General features: G+C 46.8%; 1 protein-coding gene across 5 annotated transcripts in view; it reads right to left on the bottom strand.

The window, feature by feature from the left end:
- Nucleotides 1-6,272: 6,272 nt before the first annotated feature.
- Cbfa2t2 (CBFA2/RUNX1 partner transcriptional co-repressor 2) overlaps nt 6,273-16,410 on the bottom strand; it is a 106,250-nt gene continuing 96,112 nt past the window's right edge. For 2 of the 5 annotated variants that reach the window (XM_063283368.1, XM_006235311.5), the window contains 2 exons: nt 13,868-14,055; nt 6,273-10,560 (listed from right to left, as the gene is read on the bottom strand). In XM_063283368.1, the coding sequence (XP_063139438.1) occupies nt 10,264-10,560; nt 13,868-14,055 (485 nt within the window). In that variant the 3' untranslated portion in view covers nt 6,273-10,263. Of the gene's footprint in view, nt 10,561-13,867; nt 14,059-16,410 lie in introns of all 5 variants that reach the window. The other 3 variants (XM_039104608.2, XM_063283367.1, NM_001168542.1) reach the window with 3 other exon arrangements.

The following is a 16,410-nucleotide window of genomic DNA, read 5'->3' as shown; positions in this document are numbered from 1 at the left end:
GTGGTCTCTCTCTTTCCTTGACTCAGGGAAGAAAGCCTATCTTTAGAGCTGCAGTTGGTCCCCAGGTGAAGCAGCCATACTGGCAGGACCTTCATCATCATTCAGCTAAAGGCCATCCTACCTCAGACCCTCCATCCAGAGCACTGTCTGGAAAAGAGGAATGATACGGCCTAAGCTCAACCTCTCCCTACAGAGCCCTCTCAGTGTTCAAAAGGGCTTGCTTGGCTGGATTCCTTGAGGGGCCTATCCTATGCAGAACCTGCCCGGTTGGTCTGTTCTCCCCACCGTCTCCTCCTAGCATATTCAAGAGTCCTACCAGCCACAGCAGGTCAGGACAAGACTGAAGAGTAGCCAATGGTGACACCTAAAGTGGTACTCTATAGGGAGGTGTGTGGTCTTACAAAAGCACGGAATGGCTGTCACCTGTCTCAAACATAGGAATCCCAAGCTCAGAGTGGCAGGGATACTCAACTCCAATCAACCAATGGAAGCCAAACAAGATGGATACTGAGACCAGGGGGAGGGAAGACTGGGGGGGGGGGTGCAGCTAGAAAGGCAGTGCCCTTACAGGAGCTTCATTCTGGAAGCTTCAGTAAGGTTTTAAGCCAAGGCTGGTGGCCAGGGTCCGAGTGCTGCTTCATTCATTTCCCTGTGTCTGATTGCCAGATCCTTGCTGGGTGCTGGGGTATGGCCAGGAAAGCAGCTCTCCTGGCACGAATGCAAATGGCCTCTTCTGTAGTTCTCTCCAGTGGCCTCAAGAGAGGCCTGAATGCCTTGGGCCCAGGGGCCTAAATCCAGCAGGCTCCAGAATGAGCAGCCAGTATCTGATCCTGTTCCACATGGGCCCTGAGTCATCTTGGAGAGGTTTGTTACCCACACTGTGGTTTCAGTGTGTGTTCATGTTCGTGCGTGTGTACACACGTGCCAGAGGACAACTCAGGTATGGTTCCTCAGGTACTGGTTTAGATTTTTTGTTTTTGAGACAATGTCTCTTAATAACTTAGAGCTTGCTGAGGCTTTGCTGGCTGGATAATTAACAAACCCTGAGAACACAATCCTATCTTGGCTTTTAAAAGCTATGGGTTCTGGGGACTGAACTCAGGTCTTCTTAAAAGCTTTACTGACTGAGCTATCTCACCAGTCCCTTGCTTTATTCTTGAGACAAGATCTTACCATGTAGCCCAGGTGGGCCTTGAAGTTATTTTTCCTGCCTCCATATCTGGCCCCACTGATAGATATCTCAAAGATGCTTAAAACCCCAGCCAGCTCCTCTCAAGGGGTGTATCCTTAATTTGATGTCCCAGGATGTTTTCTGTTCAGCAAGAGTTAACATTAAAAAATTTTTTTCTTTGAGACAAGGTCCTCAGACAGGCCTTGAATTTGCTGAGATGTTCCTGCCTCTGCTTCCTAAGTGCTGGGACACAGGCCTCCAGGTTTGTTTTTAGGCAGGGTCTCACTGTGTAGCTTGAACTCAGAGATCCACCTGCCTCTGCTTCCTAAGTGTCAGAATTATTATTTTTACTTTATTCTTTTGAAGTACTGGGGGGTGAGTCCAGGGGCTCACAGGCTACACACACGCTGTGCTACTGAGCTACAGCCCCAGACTTGCCATTTTTAAAAAATGTATTATATATAAATACACTGTAGCGTAGCTGTCTTCAGACACCAGAAGAGGGCATCAGATCCCATTACAGATGGTTGTGAGCCACCACGTGGTTGCTGGGATTTGAACTCAGGACCTCTGGAAGAGCAGTCAGTGCTCTTAACCACTGAGCCATCTCTCCAGCTTAGACTTCCATTTTTTATCTTAATTTTGAGACAGTGTGAAACTTGGATGGTAATCCTGCCTCACTATATACCGCCATGTTTGACTTCTGTTTTAACTTTCAGTTATGTGACAGGATGTCTGTAAGTTTCCAATGCATGTCTTGAACTTTTTATTCCCCTGCCTCAGCCTCCTTACTTGCTAACTCAAGGCACCTGTAGTCTTGCTCCCTTGTGACAGCCCAGAACTGCTAGTTGGAAACAGGTCCATACTGCTGGAAGTCCTCTAGGAGAGAGTGACGTGGTTTGAGATTTCCATGCGTAAGCAGGATCTTTAGAGGAAGGAAAGGAGTTGGGGCAGGAGAGCTTCAGATCAGTGCAAAGGAACAGAATGGAGTAATTGGAGGCCAGGCACCAGGCAGCTGCAGTGCTGCCCGGGAGTAACACAGGCCCCAGAAGTACAGGGGTCTGGAGTCGCAGCCATTCTCACCTGTGGGGAGGTACTGGGGGCACATTGTGTCTTTGATGTGATGTGTCCCCTCACAGCCCACCTCATCTCTATCTAGCGTCTGCACCATAACTCACAGCTCACGACTGTGGCAACAGCAGCAGCTTCGTCAGGCTGCACATGTCCCAGAAGGGGGCCCTCACAATGTTCATCCTATGGTCGCCACATCCCTAGTCAAGACCTTCAACGGCTTCTATTTCTCCTCCCCTGAAATCATTTTTTTGTCTGATATTTGAGGTCTTTCCCACTCCCAATCCATTCAGTCTGCTTTCCCTAAATCACACGTAGGCTGATGGGCCACCCCTACTCTCAGTTGCCCTTCCTCGGTCTTTCACTGATGTCTACTTTAAAGAAACACTGCCTCAGCCTTTCAGCAGCAGGGCAAAGGCTCGAACTTGAAATCATCATCTCCTACCACTCTTGCCCTCAGAGCCTGCTATGACTGGCTCTGGCAGTCCTCCCAACAGCTACTGGGAACATGCTCTGTAGTAGACACTAGGGATAATACAGTGTTAGCCAGCAGGCCATGACAGTCTGAGTGAGTCCTGGAGCCTCAACTGCCTACACCTGTGACTGCAGCATGGCTTGGGGTGAGGTCAAGTGCAGCAACCTAGACAGTGCCCATTGGTGACAGCCTTAGCTCCTTGCACACCAGCTCCTGTGGATGTAGCCGCTAAGATAAAAGAAGAGGACTGTAAAGTAGGGTCACCAAGTCATTTTTTGTTTTTCAAGACAGGTCTTCTCTGTGTAGCCCTAGCTGTCATGGAACACTCTATAGACCAGCTGGCCTCAAATTTAGAGATCCACCCACCTCTGCCTGAGTGATAGGATTAAAGGCAGCTGCCACCACTGCTCTGCAAGAAGTCATTCTTAACAGGGCCTAACTATGAAGCCCTGGCCTTTGCCTTCCAAGTGCCAGAAGAGTCATTCTTAAATAGATATTCCAGAGTAAGTCCTGCATGTTCCAGGCAGAGGGCTGAGGATTAATGAACCTTCAAGGAATCAGATTGGCTGGAAGAAAATACAAGAACAGCCATGCGGATAGCAGTTTCCTGGGACCTGCTGTGCAGAGTAGGCTGACCTCAATCCTGCTATGCCTCATGACTGCCATAGCTGGCTTAAAGTGGCATAAAGAATTTTTTATTAATGTGTAACGAGTGTGTATGCCATGTGTCAGGTACTGGATGAGGTCATCAGATCCCTTGGAAGAGCAAGTGTTCTTAACCATTCAGCCAGCTCTCTAGTCCCCAACATTTGATTCTTTAAAAAATGTGTGTGCATGCGCATGGGTGCTTGCTGGTACCCCTGGAAGCCAGAGGTGGTAGCTGGAGTTGTATTGTGAGCTCAGTGCTGGAAACCAAACTGAGGTCCTCTGCAAAAGCAGTGCTCTCAACCAGTGAGCTCTTTCTATACCTGAAACATGTGAGAAAGGTTTTTGTCCCTTTTTTGGTTATTCTGTGTTTATCTGTGTACCAGGACTGGCACCTGTGGAGTCCAGAAGAGGGCACTGGATTCTCTGGAATTATGGTTATAGACAGTTGTGAACCACCATATGGATGCTAGGAACCGAACCCAGGTCCTCTGGAAGAGCATCTCTCCAGTCCCTGGTTTGAGGCAGGATCTCATGTAGCTCAGGTTGGCCTCAAACTCACTATAATCTTGAACTCTCAAATCTTTCTGTTATCACTTCCAAGTGCTGGGATTAGAGGCTACCACACTCCATTCCCAGAATTTCCCTCTCTTTAATTAAAAGTAGACTTTCCCCTCTCACGTGAGATACTCTGATTACTTATCCTGATTATTTCCCCTTCCTCTACTCCCAGTTCCTTTCCAACTTCCAACCCCAACCCCCACCCCATCCCATCCAGATCCACTCCTTTTCTGCCTCTTGTTAGAAAAGCAAAGGCCTGTAAGGGACAATAATAACACATAAAGAGCTGGACAAAGCAAACCAACAGAAGGGAAAGAGCCCAAGAGAAGGCCCGAGAATCAGAGATCCGCTCATTCACGCACTTAGGAGTCCCACGAAACCTCTCAACTGGGAGCTACAATAACCAGCAGAGGACCCGGTGCAGACCTGCGCTTGCTGCCTGTCTGAGTTTGTGTGAGCTTTGAGCATGTTGATCTAGAGGGCCTGTGTCCTCCATACCCTCGGGCCTTTGGGCCCTTTCAGCCCCCTTTCCCACGGGGTTCCCTGGGCCGAGGGGAGGGGTTTGAGGGAGACTTCCTGTTTAGGGCTGCGTATTCCAGAGTGTTTCACTCTGCACGGTGTCTGGCTGTGGGTCTCTGTTCCTATCTGCTGCAGGAAGAAGCGGTTTTGATGATGGCTGAGCAAGGCACCGATCTAGGAGTATAGCCGAGTGTCATTAGTCTTTTTATAATATTTTTTGAGATAGGGTTTCTCTGTGTAGCATTGCCTGTCCTGAAACTCTGTAAACCAGGCTGGCCTTGAGCTCAGAGAGTAGCCTGCTACTGAGAGTAGGGGTGAAGGTTTATCTAGGCAACAGCTCAACTTCTCCCTGTTCAATGGAGTTATGTCAATGTGGTCTTCAGCAATGGGTCCTTCCCATCAGTTTGTGGAGAAGAAACTGTAGTCTTGGCAACAGCCGGAATTGTTTGGGAATTCCCATGGGACCCCTTTGGCCAACAGCTTAATTAGATGTAACACCAATACTGGGAGTTTCATTTGGTGGAGAGAGCCAGCTGGGGCTGTCTCCCCCATTATTTGATTTCCTTTAGATAACTTTCATATATGTATATATTTAAGCTCCTACTGTATTGTTTCTATACAACTCTTCAAATGGCTCTTAATTTAGCTCCTCTCCCGACTCCACTTGATGCTTCTGTTCCAGCCCCTTACCCAATCCATTCATAACTATGTATCCTATTTCCCTTCCCAATGATATCTGTCCCCAACCCTTTCCCTTACTGTATATCTAACTTCTGTGGTTCTTAGGATTGCAGCTTGGTTATTGACTAAAGCTAATCCCACATATACCACTTGGCTTTTATCACATTTCACCCTCACATCCTAGGGGTGGGCACTGCTACTCCCCCACATTACAGGAGACATATATGTAGTTACATGTTTTGTTCTGGTGCTGTGAAGTGAGGAGGGCACTGAAAGTGGGCATCCTTGGGTGGCAGCTCTTAGCTAAAGCAGGGATGGGGAAAAGATTCTACTTAGTCCTACAAAATGTCAAGGCCAAGCCTTGGGGTCTACGGGAGGTCAAAACAAGGTAGAGTCAAACAGAAAAAAGCTGAATCCTGAGGCGTTCTGGAACTTCCTACAACATGTACCCAGAAACCATCTGAACTCGGGATGGAGGTGGTCTCAGAAAAGGCTGAAATACAGAAAACAAAAGCAGCCAGAGGATCATGCCGGATAGGACTTAGCTCTCAGAAGCAGAAGCAGCAGGCCCCGTTTTGTCCTCCAGAGGGCACTTGATACTAGAAAATGAAGCTAAATGAAGCTTGGAAAGTACTGCCTCAAATTACACAACCTTAAGATCAGTGAAATTAAAATTTAATGCCACTTCAGAAAGGATATAAAAATCTCACAAGCCCAAGTATGTTAATATTGAAATTTTGTAAGGAAATAAGTTACTTGGAAAAACTACTCAATGTCCATTCTGTGGCTGAATGTTATTACTAAAAAATCACTCAATGGAGCAGAGTGCAAGGAACCAAGGCTATCTCTGTTATTGCTGTCACCTGGACAGAGAAGTTAGGGGCAACTAGCATCATGGAGGGGTCCAACTGCAAGCACTCCAGAACTTCTGTTAAAACCTATCTTCTTAGCAGTCTGCCTCCTTCCTATCCCTACCCCCATCCCATGATCTTTTGGCCATAGCAAGGATGCTTAGAGACCAGTTGCCGCTTCACTAAAGACTTGGGATGGGAAGGGAAGAGCGAGTGCCCACATGTGGAAGCCTGCAGCAGGCCTTGGCATTTGCACTCCACCACTATACTACCTTCCCCAGGCCTAGTCCAGCTTGAGTCAGAAAAGGAATATAGCATTTTTATTAACTACTTTAAGTAGAACAAACTAAATACATATTTAACAGTTTTGGTTCATTTATACAGTACATTAAATAAGTTATGCACAGAGTTAAGTAACAAAAGTTCCTATTGAGTCAAATGACAAAGCACAGAAAAACCAGACTCAAATGCATCCTGCCGGTGGCTTCACATTCATCTGCTGCCTCTGCAAACCATGCTTGCAGGATTGGCTTTTATTTACATTATTGGTTTTCTGTAGGGATGGAGCCGTTGTAGCCTCATCAGGAACTTGGAAAGCCACAGGAGTGGAATGAAGGCCTTATATCAAACAGCCCTTTAACCATTCGCTGGATTGTTACAGCTTCTTCCAGGCAACTCCAAGCCAGGGACTAGGCTGTCCCTGACTGCAGCTGCACATGCCCTTTTTGGCATAAGCACTGACAGTTTACACTGGGCAGCAGGAGGTCTGACAAGACGGGGTCTAAGCGGAAGTACCGCCTCTTGGGCTGTGGAAGGGAAGATGGTGAAATTATCACCCACCATCTCGGCTTCCTCCTGGCTCACACTTGCTCCATCATCTTTGGAAATGGGTGTCAACATGAGGCAGAAGCAGGCAGTCAGCATTTTGGCTTTAAAGGAATATATTTGAGTGGCCAGGCTCTGCTAAGCAGCTGCTGGATCAAGGATCTTCCACAGCTGGCCATCTGGCTCACAATGGCCAGCTCAGTTCCTTCTGGCTTTTCTCACATTTGGTTCAAACATGCCACCACCCAGTTCTCTGCAAACAGCTAACACTCATCAAAGTACACTGGCTTAGTCTCCTGAGCCAGGAGCCTGGAGACCTTGGTTCCAGTCCAGTTCTGAAGTAAGCCTCCAGGATGTGTCCTATTTGTAAAGGTTTATCCAACCCACAATCCTGTCTGCAGTTTCCAGAACGAAGGCCATCTGCTCATTCCTTATGCTCCAGGAGAACCACTAACACACACTTGCAGTTGTGTGGAGGCCTCACACACCTGCTGAGATCCAGAACCACTCAGAAAAAATGTCTTCACTATGAGGTGACAAGAATTCGTACACTTCCGCTCTGGAAGCTAAAGATGGTAAAGTTGACATCAAGATGTGAAGAAGCACTTCCTGGGGGTCAAATGGATAAAGGAGTCCACATTACAGAAGACTGACAGCCAATGCCTGGATAGACTCGGGGGGCAGACAGCTTGTTCCATGCAGATCCAAGCAACACATAACTTTGTACCTCAGGAACAGCCATTCAGCCTGTGCCCTCACCACCACCTACCTCCCTGCATGAGTCAATCTGAAGGAGCTGCAGGGACCCCTTCAGTGAGTCTTTTTGTGGGATAGGTCTAAAGTAACTCAGGCTGGTCTCAACTTGCTAAGCAGCTATGGATAATCTTAAACTTCTGGTCCTTCTGCTTCGACCTCCCACGTTTTAGGATCATAGGTATGCACCACCATGGCTGGGTTATGTCACACTGGGAATCAAATCCATGCTAGCCATGCTATCAAATAAGTCACACGCCAACCTAGCTTTGTCAAGTCTTCATTCGCTGGAGTGAGAAACAGTGCATGACTCCCAGTTTGGCTACTTTTGTTATCTAGTTTCTGTAATTTTATCCCTCACTTGGTATTGGATGGCCAAGCCCTGACCACTTTTGTTCCCCAAGTAGTTACTGCAGAGGCCAGCCTCCTGAGCAGCCTGAAACTTTGTGTTCACTCCCAGCTGTGTGGCAGAGGGTCATATAAGCGGACTAGAAATATAGTGGGGAGCCAGGATTCACTTCTAACTCCAGCTCCTCAGATGCTGCTCCTGCTCCTGCCTAGGGAGGAGTTAGAGAACTGCCAAAAGAACAACTTACATTGGAAAGCCAAGTCCTAAGCAGATGCCACTTGAGAGTGATGCTGACTGCGAAAGTGGCAAGCCTGGGACCTGAACCATGTAATGTAAATAAAGTACTGCCCAGGTCTGTAGACAAACCAGGCAGGACACAGAAGCCAGGTAGTCCCCAACAGCACTATAGAAATTTGGAATCTATCAGGCTAACCACATAGCTAAGCTGGATTTTGTATCCCAAACCTTTGCTATATAAACCAATCTCCAACCTGGTAAGTACTAGCACATTGGTCCTAGCTCTTGATTCCAACTATCTGGGCTAGTCCTGTGGCAAAAAGATTTTAACACTTAAAATGTGTTCATCCAATCTACTAATGACCTGTGGTACACCAGGAGACATTCTTAGATTCACAGAAGTCTGTGATCTTGACAGTTTTGTGTCTGAGTATGGACAAGTTTTGTGTCTGGTACTAACCCTACCTAGTAAAACAAAAGTTGTCCCCAGTGGCTGGGGTACTAGACTGATGGGATGGGACCAGTGAGGCCAGGCTGCACTAGGCTGTCTGGCAAGCAGTGGGTCTTGGGTACTCTATGCTAAAATAACATGATTTTAAAGGCCTAAGTTTCTAAGTCTGAAAACCCTTGTTCTATTAAGATAGGGGCTTGGTATCTTTAAATCAGCCTTAACTATGTGCAAGGACAATACATCCATACTTTTATAGGGCAAGGGCTAGTATTCAGACTTGGTCATTGTACAAATAGTGGCCACAGCTTGCAAAAGCAAAAAAATGACTCATCCCAATTGTCTGACAGAGCTTTAAAAGGATGCTGGAGTAGACTGAGTGGCCAAGGTAAGGTGTTGGCAACTAACAATGGCGAGGGAAAAGATGTGAGCAGTACTCGGCCTGATCAATGGGGTCCAGTAAAGACTAATGGATCTTGTCTCCAATTTCTATTTGGAGAATCAGGTAATTGGAAAAGTTCCTGAAGATGGGAAGAATAGCAGGTCAAGCTCTTCAAACAGTTCTCATTCTTCACAAACTCTGAGCTGTGAGGGACACTATCAAACACAGAAAAAGGATGCCAAGAACGTTTACCTGATAACGAACCCGTGAGGTGATGTCAAAACCAGGTGTGAATAATGCCATCAGGGTCAGGAGCACTGCTTAAACATGTGCCAAACAGAACCTATGTGCGAGTCACCAAGGATCCAGACATGCACAGTCCGAGAGAGAAAAGGACACAGAACAAGGTGACTGTTTTAAACAGTCAAGCAGTGGCAGAGGGTTTTGCATTTCCAAGGTGATCCACTGAACATTTTAGTGTGGCCAGCATGCTCAGAGAAAAGACTAACACAATGGTCTATCCTCTCTCAGACCAACCCATGCGGTGGAGATTATTAGCACAAGCAAAGAAACACTGGAGTTGGGAGTGGAGGGTGGGGGGTAGGGGGTGAGTGGGTTCCAAACTAACGAAGATGGCCAGGTTGGAAAATCTTGTCCAAAATGACCCATGATGCTTGGGAAGACTAATTTAATTTTTTTAATCATTACTAGAGATTTTACTGAAATAGTGACTTCTTTCTTCCATTTTTGAGCCTCTTAACAGCTCTGAGTGGCTCAGGAAGGAGTTCTGAGTACTTACTGCTTTTGTGCTACCCAAGTCTCTTTTAGGCCAATCCGTGTCACCTGAGGGTGGATATGGGGCTCAAAGAACTGTTTGAAGGCAGGGGAAGGAAGGGCCTCCTCCTAACCCTGCTACCAGTCTTCAGGCCTCTACTATGGACACTGTGGGACACTGGTGCCTGCTGGGACACTACTGACAATCTGCTGATGCAGGGAGCCGGAGGGAGCTGGTGTATACACTGAGAAGGGGCTGGTTATGCCAGCTTTAGCTGGAAGAGAAACCTCAGGAAAGCCATGGAGGAGGCAGCTCAAGCTCCTTCCTGTGTGCACAGAATGATCCATTAGTTCTTCCAAGGACATGTGGCAAACCCCGGGGAAGCTGTGGAACCTCTGATGCTTCCTGCCACTTCATTTCCTGCTGATGACCCAACAGAGCTACTTGTTCGCATTGCCAGCTCACTGCTGCAAGCATTCTGCCATGTGGAGGGGTCACCAGGGGAGGTGGAGTCTGTAGCTCAGAGCCCGTTGGCATCAATGGCTGTCACAGAGGCAGGTGTTGAGGACCGTGAGGTGGTAGCTGAGGTCTTGTCCAGGGCTGGGCTGGGCACACTGCAGTCAGCAGACCTGGCTGAGCCCCGCCCTCCAGGGAGCAGTGACCGGCTCTGGCTGTGGGGACTGTGGCCATGTAGACTCTGGCCACAGAGGCGGTGGTGCCGCTCCCAGTCCTTATGCTGGCAGAAGGAGCCACAGTAGCGAGCAATATTGCAGCCACTGCACGTCTCACTGGCTTTTCGGCCACAGTTCCAGCAGTTCTGCAAGACACAGGCATCGGTTAGTGGCTGCTGACTTCTTGAGGGGCAGGTTTGCCACTGTCACTTGTCATCTGCATGGTACAGCAAGGGCTGTGGAGCTACAGACCTGTGGGTGTCTCTGCTGATGACCTTTAACTCTTGATCCTCTTGCTTCTCCCTCCCAAATGCCAGGGTCACAGGCATGCGTCACCTGGGCTCAGGTCTTACAACTACCTTCTCAAGACCATGCGTCCACACATGAGCTTGAACAAACATTTTCTAGAGCTCCCAATGGAGGAACAGTCTTCAGCGTTTTTATTGACAATATTTGATCTTTTAATTAAGACTTTTAAAGGAATATAGGAAAACAGACTTTTCTCCAAAAAGTTACCTTCCAGGAACCAGGATGGATGAAGAAAGAGGGAGGCGGCTATGCTGCTGCCTCCTTTGTCCTCTGTGCTTATTTCCCTCACTGTTATGTCATAAAGCAGACGGGCGGACAAGAAACTACAGTCTGCTCTCAAGGGCCACTCAACCCTGGAGTCCCTAAAGTAGACTCTGGGCATTTTCTTACTACTTGTTACATTTATTAAGAGTGGGGTAAACGATCCTGAGGCTTAGCAGAAATGGCACCTACGAATAGTAATTCTATCACAGAATGTAAGACCCAAGACAGGTTTCCTGCAGGCTCAAGGAGCAGCCATGAAAGCAGCACAGTCATTAAAAATACAACTTACCCCCCTCCCAGCCCCCAATGGCTGGGAGAAAAGACAACATAAAAAGAATGCTAGCCCTGTGCAGCCTCAGTACTAATACTCGTGATACGTGATCTATACTCGAAGACTCCAAGGACCCACTGGTAAAAGCTTTTCTCTCCCTTGATGTTCTAGTATGGTAAAACTATCAACAATAAACAACTAGCCTTCTCATCCATAAGGACACAATGGCAGAGGCCCATCTCACAGCCTGGTCACAGGACTAGCTAGGGAAGAAAGACAGCCTTCCCTGTGAACTCAGGATATTTGATCAGTGAATAAAACATGCCAATTGGCTCCTTCCCAGCACTGTAAGATGGGGAAACTGAGGCATAGATGTGCTAAGGCTAGAATGCCATCAAAGTGCTGGCTATTCAAAGCTTAAGAACGAGTTCCTGAGGTTCAGATACTCCACATATGCATTTACTTCAAAGTACATCTCCTAACCCACGCTTCTTGAGAAATGTAACAACAGGGACAGTAAACCTTGTCAATACTGCCAGCATCAGTGGACACAATTAGAGAATACAGAGAATTATACTCCATTTACACATCTTCTGGCAAAATGGATTCCAGAGACTGGGCCACTGAAGAGCAACAACTCAGCAAAACAATGGCACCTGTGAGGAAGAAGCCAGGGGCTGCCCCACACAGGCTGCCTCTCCCTCCAGGTGTCTGCAAGGGTATCTGAGAACTAGGTCACAGCACAACATTTCCATCCTGGCTGCCATTATTTAGCCACGTCTTCATGGGGATGAAATGCAGAGTGGAGTAAGAGCCCCCAGTGACAGGCCTCATATGCAGGTATAACGCAGGTAGTGTCAAGAGCAGTTGGGTGAAGAAGTGGCACTACCCTGTGGTTCCAGCTAATTGGGAGGCTAAAATGGAAGTTAAATTTAACTTGGGACATCTTCAAAACAAGGGCTTAAGCTGGGCTTGGTGGTATGTGCCTACAATCCCTGCACTTGGAGACGGAGGCAGGCGAGCTGGGAGCTCAAGGTCGGCCTGGGCTACACAGTAAATTCAAGACCAGCCTACAAAACTATCTCAAGAACAACCCTTTGCTCCAAATAAAAAACGCAAATGTTTATTGTTCAGTCACGCTTCAAATTAGCATTCCCCAAAACTTGAGCTAGGTCAGTAGTGTTCTGTGGTTAGTGTACAAAGGTTATGAACCTTCTAAGGTCAGAACTGTAATTCTAGAATTTCCTTTAAGTAGAGGCTCTCAGGTGTGACATGGATCAGAATTACCTGCGGCTCGTCAATGGCCTCAGGTCCCAACTGGATCGTTGGGCAGCTTGGACTACAGGAGGAAGACTTTCCTCTTCATTGTCAATTGCTAGTTTATTGTGTTTGCTAGAAAAATGCCTTGTGGGAGAGGCAAGGTGACATGATACTCTTTGTCCCTCCATCTCAGGCAAGCAAGCCTGATCTAGGGTTTTGTTGCAGGTATAGAAGTTGCTGTAGGTTGCACAGTAAAGTCCTTATCAATTGAACAAACAGCACTGTAAACTCAGTTTATCTTCCTAAAGGATGCCAGGCTAACAGGACAAGGCAGATGAGTCTTCTGTACAGAAAACTGACTCTAGCGATGTAAAGTCAGTGTGCAGACACGAGCTTATCGTGAGATGGAGAAACTGCCAGTCACCCACATGATGAAATGTGAGAGAGAATCAGCATTTTTGGTCCAATGCAAACTCAACAAAAGCTTAGGCTGTATGTTCTTCCTTTTGAAATGCAAATTTGCCAGAATCCATGCTGGCATGCATGCAGAATCCATGCAGGCTACTTAGTTTGCTGCTTAAAAATACAACTCCTACAGTCTTACTCCCTGTGTTCTACACTTGGCCAGCCTAATTTACATAGCAAGTTCCAGATCAAGAGACCCTATCACAAATAACAACCACCTCCCCCACAACAACAACAACAAGAAAAAAAAAATGGAAAATTTGTGTTGACTTCAAATGCACTAGTGCTAGGGCTCAATGCAGGCCCTGCAGGTGCAGCTCCTCTGGAGGCAGCTTTATCAACTCAGTGAGACCCTGACTCAAAACAAAAGAAGCCTGGGATGCAGTTAGGAAAGAGGCAACACACTTGCCAAATGTACCCAAGGCCCTAGTAGTGTGTGGGGGTCGGGGGAGAGGTAGATTGGTAGGGTCACATTGTTTCTGCCTTTACATCATTTTTTTTCCTTCTTTATAACTTACCTGTCCTCTCCTATGTGTATCAGGCTCATATGAACTCTAAATTGTCTCAGTCTCCCAAATGCTATAATTTTACACGTGTGTAACATGTCTGGTTCCAATTTTTCATTTTTGTTTTTATTGTATTGAAACATCCTGGGTCCTGGGTAAAGTATTGGGAGGTCTAAGTTTGTAAATTTAGAACCAACATCTATATAATGAGATTACTGTGAGGACAAGAAAGGAGTATACATATATAGCCAGGTATCCGCCTGCATGTGTGAGGTAAGCCTTTCTACCCAGCACCTCAGTGGCAAGCAGTAGGCTTGCTGCCCCTTCAGCCACCCAGCCCAGCCTATAGCCCAGCCTATAGCCCAGTGACCCTCTGACCTCTGTGGACTCTTCTTGCTCATTGATGACCAGGAAAGCATCTTCTGCCGCCTGCCTTTTGACATCCGCTATGGTTTGCTCCATTCGAGCTCTCTCAGTTGCAATCACTTCAAAGGCTTTTTGCTCTGCCTCAGCTACAGCCTTTTGTACCTCTGACATGGCCTGAATTTTCACCTTGTTCACAGCTTCTTCTGGAAGAAAGCAACAGTAAAATCAACTGGCAGAGAAATCTTTTCCCTTCCAACCCACAGCATTAGAGGGTGGGAATGGAAAGTGGGGGCAGCAACACACTCAGCTGGCCAGCCACAGTATTGCTAAGGGGAAAATAGTAAAACAAGATGTGCAGGGGTGAACATGAAGCCTACACTTACAGTATTCCTACAAGGGCTCACCCAGTAATGCAACTGCTAGGTATAAACACGAAGGTGGATGCTGTGTTAAACCTGGGAAGACATCAGTAAGTAGACACCATATTTCCTGTACGTGACCAAGTACTCTAATGGCTTAGATGCCTTATGTCAAATGAAAGACTAGAGTTTCAAGGACAAAGGTTTTCAACTTTACAAGAGCAAGAGGATCAAAAGGCGTTTTCCATATTTTACTTTCTAAAGGAAATGTGAAGTTCTAGAATTGCATACAATGAGAAAGAAAGCACCTGGAAAAGTAGGTGTGACTCAGTTGAGAGAGAGGTCTCTGGATTTGTAAACCAGGTACTTAGGACCTGAGCAGTCAGGGTAGTCTGGGTGGGGGTACAGGACAATGATACCTGTGTGCCATGAAATGGCACAGAGAGCAGGGAAGTGAGATGGCTGAAGTGCTTGGAGTATCCAGTGCAACCAACAATGGGGAACTTGGAGAAACAGGACTGCTTTGTCCAGATCCCTCCGTCCCTCCCTGATCCACCCTGCTTGGTTGAAGACACTCCAAATGACAAGGGCTTTAGCCAAAAGAGGATGGGAATATAAAATACCTCCTATAAGTCTGCAGGGAAACACAAGACCAAGGCCAAAACCAAAACCAAATCAAACCAAAATCATAGTTTGGATTGCTGTCTTACTAGAGGTTGTGTAAGGTCACAGGAACACTGGAGCAGAGTGAGAACTTAGACTTAGTTGGCTCAATGGCAAGTTGGGTATCTACCAGCTTACAAAGGAAGGTTCTCAAGCAGTCAGTCATTAGCTCTAAGGTTCTGTTTATCATATTCTTTTCCTTTTAGTATGAATTTACACTATTCTATCTCATTTTAATATCAACATAAAAATACATTTTCTCATTTTTAAGATTATTTCCAAAACTGTATTATATGGTAAGAAAAGCCCCATCGACTTAGTGAAACCACTTCTTAAGACCACCCCTCCCTGCTCCCCCCAAAAAAGGACTAGGATGTAGTTCAAAAGAAGACCTTCAAAGTATTCTTAAGAATGTACCTGCATGTACCCACTATGGTAACTGTGTGCACTTCTAGAGACCTATCACAATAAACATCTTTCAACCCTAGAATAGTCTTGAGTAAGCTAGAGCAAGAAAAGAAAAAGGAGCTGAAGAGACAGCTCGGTGGTTCACTGCTCTCGCAGAGGACCCAGGTTCGGTTCCTAGCACTCACATGAAGGCAGACAACTGCTTATAATCCCAGCCCAAGGGGTCTGTGGTGGTTTGAATTTGAATAGACCTCTATTTGGTCCCCAGTTGGTGGATTTGTGAAGGATTAGGAGGTGTGGCCTCGAGAGGCTGAGTCATTGGGGGTGGAGGTGGGCTCTGAGGATTCAAAACACTCTAGGTTCTCAGTGTTCTGGCTCATGCCCACCTGCCCTCCCTCGCTCTATCAGTCCCTCCCCCCCCCCCCCCCCACCCGAGGTAAGCCCTCAGCTGTTGCTGCAATTCTCTTTGTTCAGCCATCATGGACTCTAACCCTCTGAAGCCAAGTTAATGAAATCGTTCATATACATGCTGCCTTACCCCCGCATTTTATCATAGCAATGGCAAAGTAACTAAGACAGGATCCCATACCCTCTCCGGCCTCTGCTGGCTCAGTATGCATGCAGTACACATAAACCGGTGCAGGCTCAAACACAGACACATTAGTTTAAAAACAAAGGAAAAGGAAGAGCAACGGTGTTAAAGAGCTGGATCAAGCTCAGAATCGAGACTATGGAGATCTATGGAAATGCTCAATGGATACAGGGTCTGCCATGTAAGTATAAGATGAGCTCTTGGATCTACAGAACCCACATAAAGCTGGATGTGGAAGTATGCATCTAACTATCCCAGGATTCCACAGGGAACCACAAAGTGGAAACAGAATTCATTATAAGCATCCTGGCCATCTAGCCGGTGTTACAAGCAGCAACCAAGAGCCAGGTCTAAAAAGGTAGAAATCAAGAGCTGACACTGCAGACACCCTCTGTTCTCTACACTGTGGTACCCAAACACAAGAAAATTTAAAAACAAAACAACAACCAGAGTGAAGCAAATGTGGCGGCAGGGGAGCACATTATGATCCTAGCCAGGAGAGCAGACAGAGAGAAATTCAACCTCTGTCAAAT

The sequence above is a fragment of the Rattus norvegicus genome, chromosome 3 (assembly GCF_036323735.1).
Source record: "Rattus norvegicus strain BN/NHsdMcwi chromosome 3, GRCr8, whole genome shotgun sequence".
NCBI lineage: Eukaryota > Metazoa > Chordata > Mammalia > Rodentia > Muridae > Rattus > Rattus norvegicus.
This window is presented reverse-complemented; position numbering and strand designations above follow the sequence as displayed.